Below are 13024 nucleotides of genomic sequence, written 5' to 3'. Positions count from 1 at the left end.
TGGCTGTCGGAGCCCCAGCTGTGAGCCAACGAGGATCTACTTCTTTTCCCTCATCTGAGTCTGAAGCTCTTGTTTTGCTTGCAGGGCACCAGACGGGGTCTCAGTATTAGATGGAGCTTTGGGGCTCTGCCATTAAAAAGTCAATTAGAACCAGCCCTATTTCAGATAAAGTGTGATTTGCAGTTTAATATGCTAAGTAACAAAGACTTTACCAAAATAATGAACAATGCTCTTTTTCCATTTCACAAAACAATTCGCCAGGCAGAATAAGCACACCCGCATTTTTATAAAAACAAATTACAAATAATTGCTTTTTGCAATTTAATACACATGTAGAAAGAGCCAAAGGAGTTCTGCAGCCACTGGGAATCTGATTTCATTGCCGAGATTTGGACCATCTCTGTAGTTCTTATGAAAACCCCCAAAGACTGTGCTATTTTATTATTTTGTAAACTAAAGAAGGGTGGTTTTTTTTTTGTCTTTTTTTTTCTTTTTTTTCTTTCTTTCTTTTTTTTTTTTTTTTTTTGCTGGCCGTGTGGATTCTTTTTCCATTCATTAGCAAGCTGCTTTTTTTTTTTTTTTTTTTTTTTGTGAACACAATTAGACAAAAGAATAAATCAGTCGACAACCGTGGGACATAATTCTGGCCATAGCAGGGCTCTATGTGCTCTCATTTGCTCAACAGCACAAATCTTTCAGTGCAGCACAAGTCAGAGCCTTCCACTCGGGTTGGACAGGGAGCGATGCCTTGTGTGAGCAACATGAGCCCATGCAGTGCTTTGGGTTCCCATTATCAGAGTGTTTCTCCACCAGGAGCATCACAGTCTCCTTCCTGGGCTGCTCCCATAGACCTGAAGGTCCTTGGACATCACTTCAGGAGGTTGCTTCCCTTTCCTCTACTACACTTTTGAGCTTCAGAAGCATCACCAGGAAGATGGTTCCCTGGGGGTTGTGTGTCCCAAAGGGATCTGTTGTTGTTCTGGAGCAGAATCTGAATTATCTCACTGATTTTTTTCATAGCTGGAGGGACCACCAGCTCTCAGATTTGATTCCTGAGAGCTGCCCTTCATTGCTGGTCAGCACTTCTGTCCCTTTTAAAGTCTCTTCTGAGGCTGTAAATCCTGTTCTGACAGGTGGATCCCACCCAGAGCACTTGGCGTTGTTGCAGGTCATATTAACCTTCCTCTGTCAAAAAAAGTCAGGTGGAGGGAAGGATCTAGGGTGGATTTCCTCACAGTTTATCCTTTCTCAACCAACATTTCCAACTGCTGCAGTTGCCGTGGGTGGGTTTCCCCTCCCCAAGTGCTTTCAGCTGGCCAGGCTTCCCATTTCCAGTGATTTAAGAAAGATTTCTTCCCGAGTAACATAAACACTAAGTCTTTGCAAATTTCTTTTGTAAAGTTGTTCTCAGGTTTCCCCATCTATTTTTCCAGAGATTACCAGATAAATAGGCCTCAGGAAAGATATACCAGGGAGGGCAACTGTAAATACGCCAAAAATGTTGAGAATAATTGTCAAGGCTTAATGCATAGCTAATGGCCTAATCTGCAATATAATCACAAGGCATTCACACTCATCTCCTTGCTTGCTTTCAACACAGTCTCCCTGGGATATGCATCTGTTTAAAGTTTATTTATCGTACCCAAGAAAATTCATCTTCTATTCATAATGTGTTCTCCCCCGCTTTAAAAATCAGTCTCTCTTCATTCCACGTGACTCGTCAGTGATGTGATGACCCAGAACAGACCCTTTAGAACAAAATGCAGCACCAGTGTGGACAACCCATTGGGAATGGTGTGTTAGCACTGCAGAGTAGACGAGTCATGGCTGGATTGGGCTCCTGGGCAGGATGAGGCTGTCTGTAGAGGGAAAGGATGGCTGATGGAGAGCAGTGCGTATGCAAGTCATTGCTTCCCTGGGATCCCTTTCCAGTTGCTGCAGAGACAAATCTACCAGTCAAAATATTGCAGCTTTTCACATCCAAGTCAGCAACGTTTCCTGTTAGCAGTGTTTCACATTGTATTTCATGAGCTGTTTTCGTGATTGTCTCAAAACCTCTGGAAAGAGAGCTCTGTCATTAATTTTACTCTTCTATTCAATGTTGGCAATTTGTGCATTGTGCCTGCCCAGTGCAAACCAGGAAGTCTTACTTGACAATGTTGCTGCTGTGTGCAGGAAACCCAAAGCGCAAAAAAACCCATTGTTTTGCACTTAGACAAATTCAATGCCCAGCACCAATCCTTTGCTAAATTGGGATGCACTCTGGGTAACCTTCCTTCTTTAGTAACAAACGCGACGTCTAAGCTGTCCTGAGCTGGGTCTGCATCGGCATAGGAGGGTCACTCTTTAAAAGTGCTTTCTGACTCATGCTCTGAACGTGTTTGCAGAAGGCTGTTCCTTGCAGCCTCCAGCGGCACAGCACCAGTCCCTGGTGAAACATTAAACCATCGATCCTCCCCACGTTCACCAGGAGGCGGAGCGTGATGGCCCTCTCCAAAACGCTGGGCTCCCCGCTGCACGCCAGCATGAGGTGTGCCTCACCTTCTCATCATCTCGTTGTGTGCCACGAGAAGGTCCCTAGCTCCTCATCCCTCGGCTTGGTTGGGCTATCTTGGAGGTCAGGGGTCTGCAGGACTTGGTAGAATCATAGAATCACAGAATGGTTTGCATTGGAAGGGTCCTTAAAGATCATCTAGTTCTAATCTCCCTGCCCAAAATGTCTTTGGCGAAGAGTGGTCCAGGGGGATCCAACAGCAGCCTGCAGCTGCTCCAAGCACTTGGAGGTGATCCAGCCAAATGCATCTTGATGGTGGCAGCTGATACCTCAAGGGACAGTGGCCGCTGGCTGCAATTTGAGAAATGTGGTTTGGTCATTAGGAAAAACATCTCCCCAGGTACTAGAAAAGTGGCAGATCTCTTTCCCTGGGTGTTTTCAAAGCTGACCTGGGGAAAACCACAGCTGAGCTGATGTGTTGAAACAGGAGGGAGGATATGATCTCTTGAGGTCTCTTCCCACCAAAAGCCCCATAATCTACAAAGCCAGGGTGCTGGAATTTCTGTTTTCTGTTTCTCTTTAAAATAAAGATAATACTCAAGCAGACCTCCAGGCTTCAGCAGATGAGCAAACAAATAAAACTGAGAGCAGACAAGCAAGGAAACAAAGACCCAAGCAAGCAAACAAACAAACAAGGAACAACCAAACAAAAAGGACAAAAGAAGTTTGTTTGTTTTAATTCCTCAGTTTGCAGTCAGCCTCCTAATTTGTGTGGATTTAATACTTTTTTCTTTTTATGTATGTTTTGGCTTAGGCTATTAATCTGTAGTTTTAGTGGAGTCACATGTGAGCACTTTGTAGCTCAGGCAGTCTCTCAATTTGCAGCACCTGGTGTAGGGGAGAAATGGGTTCAAGTGGAGATTGTGGTGAGAGTAATGGTAATTCTGTGTGGGGTTGATGTTTGGTCAGAGGCTATATAAGCTTATTGCAAGAAGCAAAGGACAGGGAGGTAGTTGCTTTGCTGTAAGCTTTGCTTGTAACCTCCAAAACTAAAATTAGTATTCTTTTAATGAAGAATCAAAACAGTTGTCTTTTCTGGGCCACCAGAGGCAACATTCCCTCTCAGCTCCTTGGGCCTTGGTTCTGTACAATGCTGCTTAGCAGCAGCTATAAACATTGGCGTGTTATCAGCATTGTTTTTATCCTAGAACTAAAACATAGCATTATACTAGATGGTCTGAAGAAAACAATTCTGTCCCAGCTGAAACAAAAACAGAAGTGAAAGAAGGGAAGGAGTTAAGGAGCTGAAGAGTTTGCCACGTGTTCTCGCATGGGGCAATGTCCAGTTTAGCCCTGCTGGCATTCCCAAGCTGGTCTCTGCATGGCCCTCCACGCAGCCATCCCACCAGGACAAGGCTGAGCAGTGAGATCTGGGACTCAGTGAGAGTTTGCCTCTGATCCTGCTTGACAAAAGGGGAGGAGAGAAGGAAAAGGTAAAGACAATCCCCGGCCTGGTGACTCAGCATCTTTACACTTTGAACTGCAAACACAGCTTTTGCACCTTTCGTATGCTCTGCGTTCCCAGCCAGAGCGCACCTCCACATCTTATTTCAGCCTGCCTTAAGTCACTCCATGAGCACCGTGAGTGGAAAAAACAGCCCAGAGGGTGAAGAAAGAACCGGGAGGATGAAGAGTGAGAGCTGGGGGCACAGCAATGCCGCGGGAGAGGTCAGGAGGGGCCAGGTGATCCTTGCTGCCTACCTGATAGTAACCCTGGAGCTGACTTTGCTGTTCATGCAGTTTGGAGTCATGCCTGTGAGTATGGGTTGCTGGGCACAGCACTTCTTGCCTTTGGTGCAAGTGGCTCTTCCAGGTTTACTTTGTTTTTTTTTTCTGAAGGCTGTTTAATAGCCCATCCTCACTGGCAGAACAGGAATGTTAGAGCCTGCCTCAAAGTTAGCTGTGTTGGACCACGAGCGTGAGAAGTGATTCTGATTTGTCACCTGGTGCAAAACTGATGGTTTTGATCACATCCTGCTGATTTTTCTTAGTAGATGGTGTAGGCCAGAGACTTTGTGTTTATTCACTACCTTTTCTGAGAGAAAGGGGATACACTGGAACAGGCTGCCCAGGGAGGTGATGGAGTCACCACCTCTGGAGGTGTTCAAGAAACATGGAGATGTGGCACTGAGGGCATGGTTCGGTGCACATAGTGTGATGCGTTGATGGTTGGGCTTGATGATCTTGGAGATCTTTTCCAACCTTAATGATTCTATGATAAAGATTTCATGTGTAGGTAGAGGAAGCTGAAGGAAGCAACTTCCTTCAGAATTTGGATCTCTGGTCCTTTACATGCGGCTGTGAAGCTCCTTATTCAGAAATGTAGCATGTTTCATTTCCCCTGACCCATTGCTTTTTGTATTTTTCTTTTTTTAGTACTTGGCAAAGAACCTGGGTTTGGATTCAGTGGGGTTTGGGTACCTCCAGACAACCTTTGGTGTCCTCCAGCTCGTGGGAGGTCCCATTTTTGGAAGGTGAGAACAATACTCATGACCCTTTCCATGGTTGAAAAAGGCCAATCTCTTATATTTTAATAATAACAATAAAAAGTTTAGTTCTGTTTCATGGTCCCGCTGAAATATTTGAAGATTTCATAACAGACCAAGGGGAAAATAAATACACTCTAATTAGAAATACTGCAACATAGAAGCAGCCTTTATGTTAGCATAGCTATGTTTTAATGGCACACATTTAAGTGTAACAATATACTGGGAACAGGCTTAAGCCATCCGAGACCTCAGAGCCTAGGTCCTAATGGCTTAATCTTGCAAGCATTTTATAGCCACTTGTAACCTTAGAAATGTCCTCTGACTGGGGAACCTAGGGGAAAAAAAAGGTATTTATTCATGTTAAGTAGAGCTGTCAATGAAAAGACTGTAGGTCATGTTATTTCTATGGCCACGTATCCCTGAATTTAAGTCAGAGTTTAATAGAAAGTTAAAATTCCTTTGAGTTTATGTGCATTTTTAAGAACTGCTCTATCTACAAGCTCATCTACAGAAAGAGGAAAAGAGTGGGAAAAGCCTGTCTCATGGGACATGAGCTCCTGTTCCTAAAGAAGTGTGAATAGCAAGAAAAATCCTAGAGTGACTGTGGGGAGCCTCTTCCCAAAGGGCAGAAAAACTTGAACAAGCAGTGTGGTGATGGGAAACTCAAGTAAGACTGAGGAAAGCTAGCTTTTCTCCTTAGTCCTGCTATTGATCAGCAGTGATACATGTATAAGGTGCTGTTATGTGCTTTGTTGTCCCTTCATGGGATTCTGGTCTGTACCTGGTACATCCCAAATCTGTTTTTCCTCCAATGTCCAGAAAAGGCACTGAAGGGAATAGGAAAAGACAAAGATGCATATGTGTGTGGATTGCCAATGGTGTAGATGGGTTTGAAGGTATATGTTGCCAGATTGAAGCCAAAATTTTTGATGTAGGTTTGAGAAGAAAAGGATTTTCCTGCGTGCAAGACTGCTAGAAATAAACTGGAACAGCTTCAGTTATCACTGAATCTGGACTAAAAAAAAATCATCTAGCCTGATTCCTTGGTCTGAACAGATTCAGAGTTGCAAAGTAAATTCATTCTTGGAAGCCCCATCAGCTCTTGCAGGGGACCAGTGAATGTGGCCAAGGTTGCTGAACAGCTTCATTCCCCTGGAACTGTATAATCCCACTTCTTACAGCCTCTCACCAATTCTGCTTTAGGTTTGCAGATCAGTTTGGTAACAGAGCTGCCTTAACTCTCTCCTGTGCATCGGCGAGTGCCTTCTTTCTGCTCCTGTCCATCTCCACCAGCATCCCCATCCTCTTTCTCTCCAGGCTACCATCAGTGTTCATGCATGGGCTGCCAGGTAAGATTGGTTGGGGCTGTGAGAGACTTCCCAGATTGTTTTTATTGCCAGAGTTCTCTTTTTTTGTGCTCATGTTACTGGAAGCCAGCAGCATGAAAGAACATCTGTTGGGCACTAGGACTGAAACAATGAATGTGTGACACAGCTGTAATGGTTCTTATAGTGGAAATGCTAAGTCATGGCCTGAAGCAGTGATTGATCACCTGGTGGGCAGGCAGGGCTAACCCAGGGGAGCTCATGTGTATGCAATGCACCTGAGTGACTGGAAAGGGTGGAGCCAGGATCCACCCCTTCCCAGACCTCTTTTAAGGGTTGGCAGTGGAGGCAAGGGGATCTTGTTGGAGATTCCTGCCTACCTGAGGGCTTCCAAAGGTAAGCAAATTCTTCCCTTTATTTCTGTGCTCACAGCTGTTACATTTGAGCAAATTCTCACTTGCTGCAGCCTAGGACCTTGCTGCTATGTTTTTCATCACATTACAGTACTATAGCACTGTAGAACCCAGTGTAGCTCTAGAAAGCAGGGCTTCTTCTCTAGATCTGTGCTCATGAATGATCTTGAGAATACTGCTTGGGTATTGCCATTTGAACGTTGACAGCAAAATGTTTACCAGCAGCAGCCCTATCCTGACCTTCCCAGCTGCTTTTTTGCAACCAGAAGTTTTGTAGCAAGCCTTTTCCATTTCCGCTGCTAAAACGAGTGAATTAGTCACGTCAGTATGCAGTCACAAAAATGGCTTTTATTTCCAACTCTTCCCACCAAGTTGTTCTGCTTTAGTCTGACTTTCCTAGATGGTTCTAGTAAAAGCTGTACCACCAGCTTCAGCTACTGGGAGCCTGTGTGAGTCATGCAAGATGATCTGTGCTGGTGGGGAGTCAGCCTTTTATTGCCACTTGTGAAAGGGTTGGAGTGTCCCTTTCTCCAACTTATAGATGGAATGAATTTCTTCTGGTGGTGTGCATGAGCACAGAGCTTAGAGGACCGTTCTGTGACAGGTGCTGATGAGACACTGGCACAGACTGCCCAGGAAGGTCGTAGAGTCTCTGTCCATGGAGGGGTTTAAGAGCTGTGGAGATGGGCCCTCAGGGACATGGTCAGTGGGCATGGTGGAAATGGTTGGTGGTTGAGATTCATGATCTTAGAGGTCTTTTCCAACCTCGCAATGATTTTGATTCGGTGACTTATAAACTTGCACACATTGCTTGGGCACTGCAGCAGGCTTCTTTTAAGTGGTTGTTTCCTTACAGGTGCTCAGAAGGTCATCACAGACCTGACGGCTCCTTCTGAACGTGCTGCTGCCTTGGGGAAGCTGGGTCTTTGCTTTGGAGTAGGAATCATCATCGGCTCTGCCCTGGGAGGGGTCCTCTCCACCAAATTTGGGTGAGTAATTCGTTTGTTTGGTGCGGCTTTGCTTGCAACATGAACAAAGCTTGTAGGATTCAGAGTGGCCAGAAGGCCTCTCTAACTTGAGCTAACAGCTTTTTTGCTAACATTAAGGGTTGATTAGGCAAAGAACGTTTCAAACCTGACCCCTGCTGAAAGGCATCTTTGTGTTCCATTGTGAATAGCACTCAAATTGAGTAACTCAGCTGTAGACCCTTCTTTGCCATGCTGATGCAGTAGGGGCTCACACCAGAACTCAGTATTTTGCTATCCGTGTTTGCTGTGAAGAACTACTTGCTGTGTTTTTATGGAGGCCTTGTTTTAAACAAACAAACAAACAAGCCAGTTTTTTTAACAGTAGCAAAGATGTGTATGGAAAGAGGCTGAAGTGAGAAATGGAGCCTGTCTCCCAGCTTTTGTCTGGAGCTTCGTGTGCTGAAAAGCAGCGTGCACTGCATAGCCTACCTCTAACAATGTTGTACAATTGAGAAATGGAAACCTGATGCAGAGTGAAATTCTTGCAGAGATTGATGCCCTTGGAAGGATGCTCAGTATGGAGAAAGATGTCAGGGAAAAGGAAAGCAAAGCTGGGATGTGGAGGGAAGGAGATGGAGGAGGTCAGAGCACACACCTGCTGTTCTTCTGTGTGCTTTCTAGTGCCTGGCATGGTGTAGCAGGCTGTCACCCTCTATGTGCTGCAATAAAGAAGAAATTCCTGGTTGCATTGAATTTACCGGTCGTTGTTTTTTTGTTAGTAAAATCTGCAGTGTGTTGGCGAACTCTGCAGGCAGGGAAATGCATGTGGCCATTATGTTCTAGGGAAAACCCCCTGTGTTTCTGTAAACATGGTGGGGAGAAGCCTTTGCAACCTTTTGAGCATTTATATGACTTTGTCTTTCTTACGGACGCTTGCTTTTGCAGGCTCATTTTAGCATGGAAATCATTTATTTTTCAACCTCTGGCAGTACTGTAGCTGTTCGGTAGTGCAGGTGAAGGGTTATATATATATAGTGTGCGTGCATACGTGTTTTAACAAAGCCGGTTTCCAGGCATGGCGCTTGCCTCGGAAGCAATCCGTGCCCCGCTGGTCGCTGTGCCCGCTAGGTGTCACCGTCGGCTCGTTCTGCAACTGATGTCACTAACAAACCCTTCCCATCCGCGTCCGTTCATCCGGCGGAGGGCAGCTTTAGCCCACAGTTCGTGGCCCATTGAGCATCCCATTACGATGCCTTGGGGGCTGCTGCTTCTGCCATCTCATAGAACGGCCCTTGGAGCATCATCAGTGGCCTCCGGCTGTGTCTGTGACGTTGTCCTGAAGGGAAAGGAGTGGGTGTCGTGTTAAGGATACATCCAGGGATCTTTGTCCCTGTTGGTGCATCCCTTCCCGTTTCCCATAGTGAGACAGGAAGACTCCAGCCGTATTGGAGCTGTGTAATCACTTCCCTTTCTCATAGACAAATGCCCCAATTGACTTCTTTGAAAATAAATATTTCTGCCATGTCACAGATGAGCAAAGCTGGAGATTTCTGTCCATTTGGCATTCTTTGCCCTCCGTTGCTACAGAGCGTTCCCAGACTGTTGACAGCATTATTCATATGTTAGTAGTGGTTTGTATACATGAGAGGGGGTAGAAGTCATTCTTGGTTCCTCGGCTGATGTCATGTTGCTATTATTCCACTGTATTGTATTTACCATTGATGTACTTGACCTAAAGAGCTGGTCTGTTATTTTTTTTCATTGTTAGGCTAGTATTTATTGGCTCTTATTTACCAAGGGAGTCCCGAGAAGGGAAAACTGAGTGACTTGTACTGATTTATGTGGGCCTTTTTGGATGTCAGCTCCAGATCTCCGCCAATCAGCTGTAGCCACCAGCTCCAGCCTTTCCTCTTCTCTGAAGTGCTGTGTTTTTTTCCCCCCATTTTCCAAAGTTTTGAATGATGATACAGCAAAGAAATCATCTGTGAAATGTAGCTTTGCCTTTTGCAAATGGAAGAGCTGCTTGCCAGTTGGCTTCACCCACTTGAACTTAATTTTTTGAAGGCTTACTCTTAATACGTAGCCCTGTCCTCTCACCTCTGAACAAACTGCATGCAGCCGTGGAGAATGAGCTTTCTGTGGGCAGAGTGATGGTCAGACAGATTTAAACCACCCGAGGATCAGATATAAAGCAATTAGTTAAAATTACAACTGCTTGTGATCATTGTTTGGGGAGTGCTTTCATGTTGATGTGCTTTTTAATTGAAGTTTTCTGGTCATTCGACAGCTGGATTAGGATAGTGGATATAATACCTAGCTTGAAACCAACTCCTGTAGTTCACCTGAGGTCTTCATGCTATTGGTGAGCATGCAGAGTCCGTCACAGCCCAGCCACAAAAGGGGCTGAGAAAAACATCTCTGTGGTGTGCAGCACAAAGTTTACTATGCTCTTTCATTGAAAAGCTGCAGCAGATGTGTATGCACCACAGGAGAGGTGACCCTGTACTTCTAGCAGGCTTTTGCGTTGGTGCTGCAGGTGAAGGGTGAGAGAAGGAGGCTGGATTAGTTTTCAAAAGCAGAAAGATGAGCCTAAGGTAGTTAATTAGAGAGATCTCATCCTTTCTTCTGAGCCAGTGATTAATTGCATTTGGCTCCTCTTTCTTCTTTCTTTCTAACAAGGACATACGGAAGCGTTGCAGCACGACCCAAGATTTGTTTGCTTTCTATGGACGAGGAGATGTTTCTTCATTTCAGTGACTCAGCTTTAGGCTTAAATCTCTCAGAGCAATTATTCTTTTGAACTTGGGATTTTCCTGGCCAAACCCCTTTGGTCTCTTATTTAATATTATAACAGGCTTTGGGGATGGTTGGGGTTTTTAACTTCCCTTTCTGGCTGTGCTATTACCCTTCTTCCTCAAGGGGAAAAGAAGGAGCTTGTTCACCCAGAGTAGGGAATTGCTTTTCTTTTCAATAACCCATTTGAACCGTGTCCTCTGGCAGGGAATTTCTCATCACTTAGAGGCCGAGTGGAAAGAGTGTGGGTGTTGAAAGGGCTGAAAGTTGGGAGCTGGGAAGGCGGGTGGGAGAGTGGCAGAGGGTGAGGGAGGTGCGTTCTGCTCCTTCACAAAGCCAGGCATTCTGCTGCCCAGAGCCTCTCCTGCTCGTTCCAGAAGAAACTGTGACATTTCCCGGCCTGGAATGATGTCGTTTGGTGATGCTGGCACAGGCCTTGCTTTGTCTTTTGTGTCAAGGGGCTCTGGGGAGAGGGAGGTGCCTGAGCTGCAGCGTCTGCCACCATCGGTCAGGCTCTGCGGTGCGTAGGAGAGATGGGGAGGGAATAAGAAATGGGCTGTTGGTCAGTGAGCTGACGGATTAGGGAAGGTGCAGAAATAAATAGGAAAAAATAACACCAAAACAAGAAAACAACAACAAGGACCGGGAGATTCAAGTCATTTCTTCTCACCTACTCTGCATGATGCGGGTTCTAGCTTTGGAAACCATCATCCCAAAGGCTGTCTGTACAGTCTGTGTTAAACATTCTTGGACGGAGGATCCTGAACCTCATCCTCTAGCAACCTGTTGGATCAAGGCTAAAGTCTGGGCTGCTTCTCCCTTCCATCTCCTATAGCTCAGCTTTCCATACCTGATGACTTGTTTAACCTATTCCTGAGCACGAGGAATGTCTCCGTGCACTTCAGCTGGAGTTCACTTAAGCTCAGACATCTACAGTGGAGGCAGCTACACCTGCATCTACTGTTCAGGCTCTAAATGGCCAACAGAGAGGAATGGGATGTTCCTCCTTAGGAAACATGCCTGAAACAGCTCAGGAAAGTGTGTGTCTGGCTTGTGGACCCAGTGACCAGGTCATGAGCTGGCTTTCTGCAAGGTTGTGTTGAGAAGGAACAAAACAACAGAATGCTGTAGGAAGGCACCAAGGTATTTTGGGCCTGACCTCAATAAGGGCAGCATAGAGGGCAGGAGGTGACCCTGTACAACCAGAGCAATCAATGAGACAGTGTCTGCTCATGACTCACTGGAGCTTCATCTGCTCTTCCCAGTCCTGGAACATTTCATGACTGGGCAGCAAATCCAGCAGTATCGCTTACAACTGAAATCCAGGGAAATACTGTTTTCTTTGTTAACACTAAACAGAAAGCACAGAATAGGCTGAGGTTAAGTCCCCAAAGTGGGATTTGGGATTTGGCTCTTCTGCAGTTTTCCTGTGATGTAAGTTGTCCCCTCCTTCTGCAGTGGTGTTCCTCAGGCTTCTCAGAATGGGGGCAGTGAGATGGTTTTTTTTTCCCCTCCCTCTCCTACTTCATATTCTGTACCGCTATTTGGATTACACAGCCTTTGGGGTGCTGACTCTTTCCATCATGAGATGTGTGCATGCAAATATCTCCTACCTTAGGGGAATGCAGCCAGTTTTTCTGGTTATATCCTCTCCTGGGCAGGCAGAGCACAGCTGACATCCCATTTCTGGGACGCGTTTCTTCTTTTTATTGTTTATCAGAAGCATGTGCCAGCATTTTGCTATTTAGAAAATCAGCAGAAAAAAATGAATCCCAAACAGCAATAAAGCTCGGTGTGGTTGAGGCCACCAGAGGGGGGGGCTGAAGAGCAGGAGTTTGGAAGCACCTGGAGGGCACCGTGGGATGGTGCAACCTTCCTCAAGTCATGCACGCACCAATATGGGCAGCGTTCTCCTTTATACCTCCTAATCCTACAGAGTCCAAGGGTCGTGCTTGCACTGAGTTCTGACCTGCCCCAGTGAATGACCCAGCCCTGTGGTGGGAGTGTGGGGAGCTCGGGGCAGGAAGGATGTGTGGGAAGGATTGTTGAACAGGGAGGGGATGAAAGGTCGGGATGAATGCGTGGGTTTGGCATGGGAAGGTGGGCTGGGTGGAACTGGGCTCTGCAGGCTGAAACCTCTGGCTCAGGGAGCTGAGGGATGAGGTGTGTGGGGAAAGGATTAGTGCTTTTAGATCTATCAGGGCCTCTGGAAAAGCAGACTGGAAGAACTGAGGGGCTGAGGTTGGGCAGACATTTCTTAGATGGGACCTTCATTCGCACTGGAGGGAAGGAGGAGCTTCCTTCTGTTTTCTTGAAATAAAACTGCTGTGTAGGACAACTAGAAAAGCAGCCCTTTGGAGAAGCATGGGGTTGGGCATTAAACCTTTGGCCAGGCGGATGAGGCAAACAGCAAGCTGCTGGATGGACAGGAGGTGCAGCACCCTCTCGTGTGTGCTGGGCCGCTGCAGGTGAAGGTCAGGCA

The 13024-nt window shown here is 46.0% G+C and overlaps 1 protein-coding gene across 3 annotated transcripts in view; it reads left to right on the top strand.

The window, feature by feature from the left end:
* The first annotated feature begins 3391 nt into the window (after nt 1–3391).
* Nucleotides 3392–13024, top strand: part of SLC67A1 (solute carrier family 67 member 1) — a 51165-nt gene continuing 41532 nt past the window's right edge. Inside the window, exons 1-5 of one of the 3 annotated variants that reach the window (XM_090140570.1) lie at nt 3392–3987; nt 4109–4309; nt 4931–5028; nt 6247–6392; nt 7638–7770. In XM_090140570.1, the coding sequence (XP_089996696.1) occupies nt 4127–4309; nt 4931–5028; nt 6247–6392; nt 7638–7770 (560 nt within the window). In that variant the 5' untranslated portion in view covers nt 3392–3987; nt 4109–4126. Of the gene's footprint in view, nt 4310–4930; nt 5029–6246; nt 6393–7637; nt 7771–13024 lie in introns of all 3 variants that reach the window. The other 2 variants (XM_090140571.1, XM_031613982.2) reach the window with 2 other exon arrangements.

This window comes from Phasianus colchicus, chromosome 5 (genome assembly GCF_987193195.1).
Source record: "Phasianus colchicus chromosome 5, bPhaCol1.hap1.1, whole genome shotgun sequence".
Classification (NCBI taxonomy): domain Eukaryota; kingdom Metazoa; phylum Chordata; class Aves; order Galliformes; family Phasianidae; genus Phasianus; species Phasianus colchicus.
This window is presented reverse-complemented; position numbering and strand designations above follow the sequence as displayed.